The sequence below is a fragment of the Salmo trutta genome, chromosome 14 (genome assembly GCF_901001165.1).
Source record: "Salmo trutta chromosome 14, fSalTru1.1, whole genome shotgun sequence".
Lineage (NCBI taxonomy): Eukaryota > Metazoa > Chordata > Actinopteri > Salmoniformes > Salmonidae > Salmo > Salmo trutta.
The window spans coordinates 36,998,370-37,012,000 of NC_042970.1; the positions used below are offsets into that span (position 1 = coordinate 36,998,370).

The 13,631-nt window shown below is 40.7% G+C and overlaps 1 protein-coding gene across 4 annotated transcripts in view; it reads left to right on the forward strand.

The window, feature by feature from the left end:
- The window catches only part of LOC115207967 (SAP domain-containing ribonucleoprotein), a 63,065-nt gene extending 49,476 nt beyond the window's left edge, over nt 1-13,589 (forward strand). For all 4 annotated transcript variants that reach the window (XM_029775617.1, XM_029775619.1, XM_029775618.1 and 1 more), the window contains 2 exons: nt 11,573-11,659; nt 12,664-13,589. In XM_029775617.1, the coding sequence (XP_029631477.1) occupies nt 11,573-11,659; nt 12,664-12,705 (129 nt within the window). In that variant the 3' untranslated portion in view covers nt 12,706-13,589. The remainder of the gene's footprint in view (nt 1-11,572; nt 11,660-12,663) is intronic.
- Nucleotides 13,590-13,631: the final 42 nt, after the last annotated feature.

The following is a 13,631-nucleotide window of genomic DNA, read 5'->3' on the forward strand; positions in this document are numbered from 1 at the left end:
TTATGTTACCTTTGCTTTCTTGGGTAAAGGAACAATGGTGGCCATCTTGAAGCAAGTGGTGACAGCAGACTGGGATAGGGAGAGATTATATATGTCCATAAACACTCCAGCTGGTCTGCGCATGCTCTGAGGATGCGGCTAGGGACGCCGTCTGGGCCGGAAGCCTTGCGAGGGTTAACAAGCTTAAATGTCTTACTCACGTCGGCCACGGAGAAAGAGAGCCCACAGTCCTTGGTAGCGGGCCGCGTCAGTTGCACTGTGTTATCCTCAAAGTGTGTGAAGAAGGTGTTTTAGCTTCTCCAGGAGCAAGACGTCGGTGTCCGCGACATGGCTGGTTTTCCCTTTGGTGTCTGAGCTGTTGAATTGCGACTCCACTTTGTCTCTACTGACTTTTTGCCTGTTTGATTGCCTTACGGAGGGAATAACTACACTGTTTGTATTCGGCCATATTCCCAGTCACCTTGCCATGGTTAAACGCGGTGGTTCACACTTTCAGTTTTGCGCGAATGCTGCCATCTATCCACAGTTTCTGGTTTGGGTAGGTTTTAATAGTCATAGTGTGTACAACATCTACTAAACACTTCCTGATGAACTCAGTCACCGTATTCGTTGATGTTATTCTCAAAGGCTACTCGAAACATATCCTAGTCCGCATGATAAAAACAATCTTGAAGCATGGATTCCGATTGGTCAGACCAGCGTTGAATAGACCTTAGCATGGGTACTTCCTGTTTGAGTTTGTGCCTATAGGAAGGGAGGAGCAAAATGGAGTTGTGATCAGATTTTCCCGAAGGGAGGGCAGGGGAGAAGGGCCTTGTAGGCATTTCGAAGTTAATCATGAAACATACACCCCCGCCTTTCTTCTTCCCGGAGAGTTCTTTATTCCTGTCTGACCGATGTACTGAGAACCCAGCTGGCTGTATGGACGGGGACAGTGTATCCTGAGAGAGCCATGTTTCCATGAAACAGAGTATGTTACAATCCCTGATGTCTCTCTGGGAGGAGATCCTCGCCCTGAGCTCGTCTACTTTATTATCCAGAGACTGAACATTAGCTAGTAATATACTCGGAAGTCGGACTGGAAGTCCACTCTGAATACCTCTTCTCCGCCGGCGGTGTTTTGGAGCAGCCTCTGGAATAAATTCAATTGCCCTGGGGGGTACGAACAAAGGATCCAATTCGAGAAAGTCGTATTCCTGGTTACCGACGTTTTGATATCCTAAAGTTCTTTCTGGCTGTATGTAATAAGAAATTCTGGGCTAATAATGTAAGAAATAACACTAAAAAAAAAATCTAAATACTGCAAAGTTGCTTAGGAGCTAGAAGCAGAGCTGCCATATCTGTCGGCGCCATCTTACATTTGCACCCTGTCCCTACATTTATTTTATTTATTTTAAATATTTGTATGTTGAATATATAAGGTAGCTAGGTTCACAACTGTTTTCACACATTTGTTTCGTAGTATTTCCTCCCCTCTTTTCTTTTTTTTAAAGAAATGGGTACAGGTCTGTTTTTGTGACCCTCTATCCCTGTCAGAGTATCCCTGACCTTTCACCTTTTGATCTTTGGGGTTGGATTTGTTCTCAGTAATGTCAAGATTAGTTTTGACAATCTGCAGTTGAGCTTGTAGAGAGGCCTTGCAGGTTTTGGGAATGGGGGTGGGATGGGCAGAACACATTTTCACATTTTATGTCTTCATTTTTTATTGCTCTCCCCCTGAATGATTTGTGGGTACTGGTGGATCATTCCTATTTATTCTGTGATGTCCAACTTACATAGGCAATATGGGATCATGCTTTTTATATCCAATGTCACTTTTGTGTTAAACTTACAGCAGTTAGTGCTTCTCACAAATTTTAGGTTAGTTAGACTGAACTAAATCTCCATGAAATTATATTAGGTATATAGAACCTGTATATTACGCAGCCTAATATATCTATTAGTGAGCTTACATTGATTGAAGGATAGCAGTATATTGTAAGTAGTGCCAGTTATAAAAAGAGTAAAGAAGCTTAAAATATTTATATTTTTATTGCTAGCAAAATAGCTATTCTATGTGTCTTTTTTTTTAAAATCTGGTTATTACAGCTTTCTGGGTAAGTCAGGCTTTCCACACCTGTATTGTGCCAAATTTTCCCATTAAATAATGTTAAACACTATTATTGCACACAGAGGGAGTCCATGCAACTTATTAATTATGTGACTTGTTAGGCAAATGTTTACTCCTGATTTTATTTAGACTTGCCATAACAAAGGGGTTGAATACTTACTTATTGACTCAAGAAATGTAGTTTTCATTTGTTTTATTAGTTTGTAAAAAATGTACAAAAACATAATTCCACTTTGACTTTATTGGGTATTATGTGTAGGCCCGTGACCCCCAAAAATCTCTATTTAATACTTTTTTAATTCAGGCTGTAACACACCAAATTGTGGAAAAAGTGAAGGGGTGTGAACACTTTCTGAATGATCTGTACATGGCTCCTGCGTGGCGCAGCGGTCTAAGGCACTGAATCTGTGAGAAGGCACATCTGTTAATTGAAATGCATTCCAGGTGACTACCTCATGAAACTGGTTGAGAGAATGCCAAGAGTGTGCAAAGCTGTCATCAAGGCAAAGGGTGGCTATTTGAAGAATATGAAATATAAAATAAATGTTGATTTGTTTAACACTTTTTTGGTTACCACATGATTCCATATGTGTTATTGCATGGTTTTGATGTCTTAACTATTATTCTACAATGTAGAAAATAGTACAAAATAAAGAAAAACCCTTGAATGAGTAGGTGTTCTAAAACTTGACCGGTACTGTATGTGAAGTAGTATGCAATTTTTGGGGACCGTGCGTGCTACTTTCAGAACTACTGGTTAAAAAGTATGCAAAGTACAGGAGAATCTCTATTAATAGCCTACTGAGGCATGGAATTCAATAGTTCGAACATTTCAACCATGTCCTTTGTGTACAACATGAAGTTTGTATGTAAGCTACACCAGATAAAGGCGTCATCGCCAATCAAAGCGGCAGGGGAGCACTGAGCAAGCTGCTATGTAGGCAGCGGAGTGGGAAGCAGCTACATAAAAAAATCTATAACCGCAGCCACTACGTATTTTTGTCTTGAACACGTGTAACCTTTATTTAACTAGGCAAGTCAGTTAAGAACAAATTCTTATTTACAATGACGGCCTACACCAACCAAAACCGGACGATGCTGGGCCAATTGTGCGCCGCCCTATTGGACTCCCAATCACGGCTGGTTGTGATACAGCCTGGATTCGAACCAGGGTGTCTGTAGTGACGCCTCTAGCACTGAGATGCAGTGCCTTAGAACGCTGCGCCACTCGGGAGCCCATCCATCTGTCTAAATCGTTACGACAAAGTGTATATTTTGTTCAAATGTTAATATCCTTTCTTCCTTCAACTACCATTGCGCAAAGCAGTTTTCTCCTCTTGTCTTCAATCTTGCAGGCTCGCAGGGCCCTTGCGCGTTGCCATAGAAACTTGACTCACACAGATTTGTGCTAGAAACCCAATCTCTACCAGGTTGAACATAGTCAGATAATGCCGTCTGTTTCAATGATTTTACAACTAGCTAAATACTTCACATGCTGATATTGACTTTTGTATTATTGTGTGTTGTTACGTTTTCTAGCTAGCTACCTTGCTACCCATCCAGCCTTTCTAGGGGAAGCATTGTATTGTGGGTTTTGTAGTCAACTGGAGCACTGCAGATTTCCACAATTTTCACGTTGTTTATTATAATGCTGAAATGGCCCAAAAAATCGCAACCTATATTGTTCTCATATATTTGCATTATTTAACAATGTAAATCATAGGGATTTGTAGTTTTGAGTGGATTATTCCTTTAAGTCATACAAACCATATCTACCTGTATTTAGAAGCAAATATGTTTGACTAACTGTTACATCATATACACAATTAAAAAATCTCTGTTCTTTTAACTTTAAATCGTGAGTGAGCATAAAATCACCAGTCTGATTAATCACCAACTCATTTAGAATGTATGGTGGCTGGCTGTTATAGAAATTGTGTAAACAAGCCTAGAGTTCAAAACTGTATCCCCCACACCCCCCTTATCCTCTGCTCTCCATTTCTCTTCTGTGTACCCATTTACTGAGGTTACGTGTACAGGTGAATGCATATTCTAAGAGTGTGTGCATGCATTGAGTTGAGCTTGTTTTTGCTGACTTCATGGAGTGACAGATGAAAAACAATCTGTTTCCTTTCCATTTGCATTATTCAAGTGTGTTCATTTCTGTGCAGTGGGGAGCTAACATGATGCATCCCAGACTCCCAGTGAGGGCAGTCGTTCCCCAGGACAGGCTAGAGCTAGCAATGAGTAAGTGGAGCAAGCACTGTGCACTCACGCTATAAGGGGACATAGGCTGCACTGAGAGACAGATTTCATCATCTCTCAATCTGTTACTGAACCGTTTTTCATGTTATAGTATTGAAAAAGTACAGAGGTATCAGGATACAGTGGAACACTAGTGCCTATTACACCGCAAAGCCACTCACTGTCACTGCTATGCTGTCAAAGGCTCCCACCAGCACCTAAATCATTGTGGAAATCTTTTTATATCTGCAACGGTTTGAATTTGAGTGGGGTGACACTGATGACTTCCCCCATATGTGATGGCCGGCAATCACTACGCGGTGCCCCCCTCTCCCTACCCTGCATTCCACAAAAGACAATTGAGGAGCCGTTTTCTGCATTACCACATCATGCATACTTTAATTTGAATTGAAGAAAAGCAATGAGCCAAATTTAATTTATCGGTCCTGAGAATGAATGAGTGAATAACTGAATCCCCAGCTTCGGTCATTTATCATTCTCCACACATAGACAAGGCATTTGTCTACTCATTTGAAGGACCATCATTTACATGTGTGATTTTTAAGGAGGAGGCTTGGCCGGACTTTCAGCTCTATCTGCATTTGAATCTGGAATTATAATAGCAATGCCCCCCCCTCCCCACAAAGTGTATGGAACCACACTCAAATGTACGCACACACTTTTGAATAGAAGTATAGAGGGCCATCTGTCCTATCTGGCCATACATATCTGGGAAAATAAAGAAGGCTTCTTGACATGTCACATAATTTAATGTCCCTCAGAATAGGGGCACAGACGTCAGTTCAACGTCTAGTTTTGATTTACATTTGGTTGAGTTCAAAACAAAGTTTATTAGTCGCTTACACAGTTTAGCAGATGTTATAGCGGGTGCAGCAACATACTTATGTTACTAGCTCCTAACAATGCAGTAAAATCTCCAGCAGGTGTACACAAATAATGAACTTAAACTAAGAACAAGAAATAAAGAAATGTCGGAACGAATCCAATTAACAACCCATATAGCACTGTAACAGTAATCCAAATGAAATCTATACGCATCTACACCAAATGAATTTACACAAGATATACTAGGAATGATATATACAGCAGGAAATAAATTAGTAGTGCTATTTTATTTTAAACCTCAGTCTTAAGCGGTTGGGGGGGATACTAAGCTGACATGGAATTGTTTTAAGATGGTCATACCATGGATCATTTAGCTTTTGATTTTAAATTTTATGACCCCTTTAGGTATAAAAAAAATATCTATATTTAAAAATGATTTTAAACAATATTTAATTTGGCCTTTACTACTGAATAAGGTTTTGAAGTGTCCTATATCTAGGAGATATAAGAAAGCTCAGGAAATGTATATATTTTTTGACACATTTAACCCCTTATTTTTGTTGGCACAAAACTACCTCCATACTGCCATTCGTTTGTATGGGTTACCTTCAGACGAGTCCCCTTTCTATAGAGTGGTCATATTAGTTTGTAAGCCAAAGCGTTCAGACGCTACCGATTTTCAGAAGGCCAACATTGGGTGGATACGGTTGATTGAGACGCAGCCCATGCAAAAAATACATATCTCAAGCTTAAACTGCTGGATTTGGATGGGGATTTGCATGATTTGAGAGGGATAGAGAGCAGTTGCTTCGTGAGGTATCTCGTCCTGAAAATACATGATCTAAGTGAACAATAGTTGGCATTCAGCGGTCAAAAAATATGCCCTATTTATTTTAAAGAACCACTAAAATAGTGATTTTGTCAGACAGTATAAGGCAGCAGCTCTATAGAGATGAGGTGATGACTTGGAATTAAATAATAGTAATCAAATAAAACAGATACACAACTTAAATTTGATTAAAATAATGTGAATAAATGATGGTTAATAAGTGATAAGCAGTAATGGGCAGTCTACCATCATGGGACTTTTAGTCATTGTTTTATTCTGTGTTACAGCATTCAACTCAAAGTGCATAGTGCATTTCATTCAAAAAATTATAATAATCGAAACTGAACTGACCTCAAAAACCACTAATCGCTCAGCAATATATATTACAGTGAGCAAGAATCCAGTATATAAATAAATATGCAGTGTGTATAAACGGTAACTAAAATGCTATGTACAGTAGTAGAAATATTAGTAATATAAGAGTTGTCAACTAACGGGAATTCAATGTGAAATCAAAAAAAGATCACATCATTGGATTTAGGTTAAAAAAATATATTTTTATTTGCTTTTTGCAAACCCAAATTTTATTTTCCACGTTGATTCAACGTCATCACATAGACTTTTGGGGGTTGAAATTATGTGGAAACAACGTTGATTCAACCAGTTTTTGCCCAGTGGGTGATGTCAAGGTTCAGAGATGATGGAGAGATCTTTGTCGGTTTCTGTTAATCAGAAATAGCAATGTCTGAAAGCTTTCGTATTTGACTGTTTCTGTGGGTAAGGTTGTGATTTGTGGGAAAAGTGACATCATACGAAAAGTGTTAGATCCGTCATCTCGCCTCTGACCGGTTCATTTTTCCCCCCGTTTTTGCATTTAGCTAAGAATGATAGATTTATGAATGCACTTAGCTACATGCCATGGTCCACTATTGTAGCCTCTGATTTTTTACTCATTAGTCTGAATAATAACTGTCACTAATTCAAGCTGTTCTAGAATGGCTTTGTGAATAGAGAAAGGAGGAGAGCGAGGAAGAGGGAGAGCAAGAGAGGGAGGATAGAGAGGCCTGAGAGATTAACTCCAGTGAGCTCACTCCGTGAGGCCCAGGAATGGCTGAATATTGTTCTAGGGGTGGGGGGGATGAACTTGATGATCTCGGGGGGTGGAGGGGGGATTGCTGTTCCCTGCTCCTGACAATCAAAGTTAGATTGGCCAGCACTGTGTCAACACTGGCCTCTGCTTAAGGCATCACAGGGGCAGGGGGGGACAACCGGTTTTTGAGAGTTTGCCATGTGAACTATGGAGAACCCACAGAGCCTTTCACTGACTGTGCAGGCCTTAAAGAAATGCACAACTCTTTTCATAGGCCAACACTGAAACAACCCTTCCCTCAACTCAATCTTTTGTGACAAACACATCCTCTCAGTACATGATTATGTTCTTCTGTTCATCAATATCTTGTGAAAATAGTATGAAGTAATTGGAAATGAAAAGATTCTCCACCTCTTCTTCTCATTCCTTCGGCACATCTTCACTGTGAAGGGGCCAAAACGATCCATTCCTGTTGAATAGAAGGGTGGTTGGTGAAGGCAGAGCCAGGAAGAAGGTACACTACATGACCAAAAGTATGTGGACACCTGCTCGTCGAACAACTCATTCCAAAATCATGGGCATTAATATGGAGTTGGTCCCCCTTTGCTGCAATAATAGCCTCCTCTCTTCTGGGAAGGCTTTCCACTAGATGTTGGAACATTGCTGCAGGGACTTGCTTCCAGTCAGCCATGAGCGTTAGTGAGGTAGGGCACTGATGTTGGGTGATTAGGCCTGGCTCGCAGTCGGCGTTCCAATTCATCCCAAAGGTGTTCAATGGGGTTGAGGTCAGGGCTCTGTGCAGGCCAGTCAAGTTCTTCCACACCGTTCTCATAAAAACATGTATGTATGGGCCTACCTTTGTGCACGGCGGCATTGTCATGCTGAAACAGCAAAGGGCCTTCCCCAAACTGTTGCCACAAAGTTGGAAGCACAGAATTGTCTAGAATGTCACTATGCTGTAGTATTAAGATTTCCCTTTGCTGAAACTAAGGGGCCTAGCCCAAACCATAAAAAACAGCCCCAGAACATTATTATTCCTCCACCAAACTTTACAGTTGGCACTATGTATTCGGGCAGGTAGCGTTTTCCTGGCATCCACCAAACCCAGATTCGTCCGTCTGACTGCCAGATGGTGAAGCATGATAAATCACTCCAGAGTCCAATGGCGGCAAGCTTTACAGCACTTCAGCCGACGCTTAGCATTACGCATCTTAGGCTTGTGTGAGGCTGCTCAGCCATGGCAACCCATTTCATGAAGTTGCTGACGGACAGTTATTGTGCTGAAGTTGCTTCCAGAAGCAGTTTGGAGCTCTGTAGCGAGTGTTGCAACTGAGGACAGACGATTTTTATGCGCTATGAGCTTCAGCACTCGGCGGTCCCGCTCTGTGAGCTTATGTGGCCTACTACTTCGCTCCTGAGCCGTTGTTGCTCCTAGACATTTCCACTTCACAATAACACAATAGCAGCTCCAGCAGGGCAGAAATTTGACGAACTTACTTTTTTTGAAAGGTGGCATCCTATGACGGTGCCACGTTGAAAGTCACTGAGCTCTTCAGTAAGGACATTCTACTGTCAATGTTTGTCTATGGAGATTGCATGGCTGTGTGCTCGATTTTATAGCCGAATCCACTAATTTGAAGGGTTGTCCACATACTTTTGTATATATAGTGTAGGTCAGACACTTTAGGCACATGGGGTATGACTTTCCATTCTCTGCATTTGAATGTTGTTCAGACTCACAGCTTCGACGTCCCTTCAAAACCAGAAATGACTGTGGATGTCAGCACGAGGATGGAGAAGCTTGTCATCATAGTGTTTGAGACTGGAGCTGCGTGATTGCGTTCTTCAAATCTAGCACTAATGCATGCACAATTCTGGTTTGAGAATCTTGGATCTTCAGAGCCGGCCCCCAACTCGAATGAGACCTGTGGACTTTTCTAATTCAAGAGAGAGGATTTGCAGGCAGCTTTTCAAGGGGACTGCTTTATCACTTTCCAGCGAATGGAGGTCTTCTGGGAAGGAATTTCTCTGGCAGTACTAGAAAAGCAGTATCTTACATTGAGAATGGTCGGTATCTGGAGAACCAGGGTTTTAAGGGGAAGCTTGGTTGATAGACTGGTATGTGGCTTCAATCAAATCAAATTTTATTTGTCGCATGCGCCGAATACAACAGGTATTACCGGTACCTTACCGTCAAATGCTTACTTATAAGCCCTTAACCAACAATCCAGTTCAAGAAATAGAGTTAAGAAAATATTTACTAAATAAACTAAAGTAAAAAATTCTATGAAAAGTAACGCAATAAAATAACAATACCGAGGCTGTATACAGGGGGTACCGGTACCAAGTCAGTATGCGGGGGTACAGTTTAGTCGAGGTAATTTGTACATGTAGGTAGGGGTAAAGTGACTATACATAGATAATAAACAGCGAGTATCAGCAGTAGCAGGGGTGTCAATGTATAGTGTGGGTGGCCATTTGATTAATTGTTCAGCAGTCTTATGGCTTGGAGGTAGAAGCTGTTAAGGAGCCTAGACTAGACTTGCTCCGGTGCCGCTTGCCGTGCGGTAGTAGAGACAACAGTCTATGACCTGGGTGACTGGAGTCTTTGACAATTTTTTGGGCCTTCCTCTGACATCGCCTAGTATATAGATCCTGGATGGCAGGAAGCTTGGGCCCAGTGATGTACTGGGCTGTACTCAGTACCCTGTGTAGCGCCTTACGGTCGGATGCCGAGCAGTTGCCATACCAGGCGGTGATGCAACCGGTCAGGATGCTCTCGGTGGTGCAGCTGTAGAACTTTTTGAGGATATGGGGACCAATGACAAATCTTTTCAGCCTATTGATGCGGATGAGGCGATGTCTTGCCCTCTTCACGTCTGTGCTGGTTTGTTTGGACCATGATAGAACCTTAGTGATGTGAACACAGGAACTAGAAGCTCTGGACCCACTTCACTACAGCCACGTCAATGTGAATTGCGGCGTGCTCGGGCCCTCCGTTTCCTCCGTAGTCCATGATCTGCTCCTTTGTCTTACTGACGTTGTGGGAGAGGTTGTTGTCCTGGCACCACACAACCATGTCTCTGACTTCCTCCCTATAGCATGTCTCATCGTTGTCGGTGATCAGGCCTACCACAATCGTGTTGTCGGCGAACTGAATTAATGGGAAACTACACCCCCAACTACACCTTCTTCTGATGTGGTTTAAGCATTGTTGTGGACTTATTAGAACATCAGATTTTTGTAGTTTTTCTATAAAAAAAAAGTGTGAAAACCTGAAAAAAATAGGGAAACCTGGAAAAACTAAATGGGGAAAACTGAATTTACCAAAAGCAGATTTTATAGAGCCCTACAACTGTATATTGACTTCAACATCGCTAACAATAACACACTTTTTGAGATTGCGCAAAGGTTACATTTTTTTCTCTTCAAACAATCAATGTAAATCTGATATTGTCAAGTTAAAATGGTAATATTTGTGTATGGAGGTTAGGTCATTATAGACTATAGGCTACTTGTTCAGCCCGCAAATTAAAGATAACATTTAAATGATGCGTGCAGCATCTGCTTTTCCAGGCAAGTATTCTTTTCATTGGGGGCCAGTAGCTTTCAGTTGGCACTGGCCCGGTGTGCCAATGGCATATTTATCTGAATGTCAAGCCCTGCAAGGGCATTCTAATTTAAAAGATGGCTAGTCATGTTTAGCCTGGTTCTGTATGGAATGCAGGTACATTATGGGCCTCAGGTCATTATCCCTGCGCAGTGCCAAATCATGTGCTTGTGCCATTAACTGAAAAAACATTGTATCACCGGTGCCACCAGTGGAAAAAGTTAGTCTAGAAACCTATGGTGAGGAGCGCTTGCTAGGATTTCACTGTACCGTTTCCACCCTGTATCCTGTACACGTGACCAATAAACTTTGAATTGATTATTGCTGAAGTAGCCTATGGCCACAATTGTAAACTTCAGAAAAATATGTAACTTTGACCAACTTATTTTTCTTCTTAATTCAACAATTATGGTGGTAGCGCAACCAAAAGCTCATATTTGCCTTTGTTGGTCTTTAAGCTAGTAATGCTGTATGCGGCGTCCCACTCTCAGCCCATCCCGCTCCTCACGTTGGTTATGGAATGTGGACGGGGATGGAGCCGACCTCAAGGGTTGTGTTTTGGAGGTTTGACCAGTGACCTGGAATCTGTCAGTTTGTTCTTGTTGGCAATCTCTTGCCAGAACACAGTGTGTGAGGGAAAAGCTTGCTGTGTCCTTGCATAACCTTAACATTATTCGCCAGGCCACCAGAATTTCAGCCTTTTTAATTTACACCCAGAATTTGGGGGTATTTTTCTTCCCCCTTTCTCAATGTACTTTGGCATTTCTGTCAGCGGAATGTCATTTATTTGTTGCTTTTCCAAAAGTCTAAGTCTCCTCATCCATTTCTGATGTTGTGTTGCAGGTTGAAGTCGATGAGAAGCTGAAAAAGAGGAAGGAGAGGTTTGGGATTCTCACTGCTGCTGCTGTAGTTGGGGCCGAAGATAGCGAGGTACAAAAGGTTTTGTTTTCACGTTCTTGGGCTATGACCTGTTGTTGCCAAAAGAGAGCTGGTGGGACAGATTTGTAAGTAATCAAACACTGTTGTGAGAAACATTCAAAATAAGCGAATGAAATGTTCACATAGTTGTGTTGGGAAGGAGGGTATAAGAATGTTTTGTAAGTTGCTATTAGAATGTTTTAGAACAGAAAAATAATCAAGAATAGCAAACTTCTGAAAGGAGAATAATTGGGCATTGCCTCAATATTTAGGTGGTGTTTGAAAGAGAAAACCAAAATCAAACATTTTAGTTGATGTTATGAACCTATTTTGAGTCAATAGATGTGTAAAATATGTTGGGTAAATGTAATGTGAGTCATCTTTAACAAGTGTAAATGATTGCTTAATTTCCACATTCCACAATTCATATTCTTGGAAAACGTAATTGTTTCCGAAGTTCATAGGGGTATACAGCGTCGAGTTTAACTTTACAGTTCTCAAAGTTTCTACCTTGAGTTTTTTGAAAACGTCTTGAATGATTGATGTTCCCTTGAACATACACACAGGAATTCCAGATGATATCGGAGCATGTCGATGACCTATATAGTCATCCAGCAATGACAAGCAGTTAGTGTTTTGTGCATTGCTTAGTTCTGCTGTTATGATATCTAGCATACAATATTGTTATTAATTATTTTGCATAAATAAGTAATGAAATTACTAAGTCATATCTGTAAGGATGGTGCTTGCAGTTGTAATGTTGCAGGTATCAGGCCTGCTTGTTTTGATACTGACTTAATACTCTGATGTGATGTTTCTGCTTCCTCACCACCACCCCGTCATTTAAATAATAATTCAGCAATTCTAATCTCACTTGATAACAAAGATCTATTTATTATTGTTGCACATGCATATTCCACAAATATAAATCCTGAGTCACAATTTACAATTCATTCTGTATATGCTCTTCTGTATACATTTGAAACACATGACATGTTCATTCCCCCCCATTTCAGGCAAAGAAGAGGAAACGTGCAGACCGATTTGGAAATAATTGATTTCATTTTATATTTGTACTTTTTTAATGATTTCATTTTGTATTTTTTTTAACTTGTTACTCTTGTTTTACAGTGGTAAAATACCAACCTGTGCTGTTCAGTAAGAAATAATCTTTACAGTATGTAAAAGTTGGGAAATTAAAGATCTTATCCAATTTCCCACAAGTGTCCTAAAAACCCTTGAGTCCTATTGCTGTTGGGAAATAAGTCAGTGTACCCCATCAGGTGTTAAAGGAACTCCTCCAGGGGAGGGATGGTCCTGATGTATCTGCTCTGCTCTGGAGGGGAGAAGGGGCTGATGTTCCCTGGCAGGGATTTTAATAACTAAACAACATATAACTAAACCTGTCAATAGTCCCCTGCAAACCAGGTGTTATGGTACCACTGCCCCAGGTTTATGACATGTCACTCAGTGGACATGCTGTAACAAGTGTGGAGGCACTAAGCTACTTTTCAGTTGGGAATTCATTGTTATATCAGATATCCACTTCAATAGTTTGCCAGTTTAGATTCCTGGCTGCACACTTAAGCTAACTTCATCATGAGAAATGCATCATCTTACAGTAATTTAATAGTGCTACAAAATACATTTCAGACACTTTGGGATGATTTAGGCATAGCATTTCAAACATTAAGTATTGACTTGGCATTGATTTTTGAACAGAAATGCTAGTTGGCATTTGGTGATGTGAGCCAGGTAAACAAAAGCATTGATTGTTGTGGCTCTGCTTTTCCAAAGACTACTTTCATATTGTTTTCCATACACTGTGATTTTTAATTTGGGTGAACTATTCCTTTAACACGTTTGCTAAGTGGGTTTGTAAACAGTTAATAATGAATAGATCGTTTCTAGATCTGTAATAAAACATGTGACTGTTATTTGACTTCTGACAAATTGTTCTTAATACATTTCACAATATCATTTA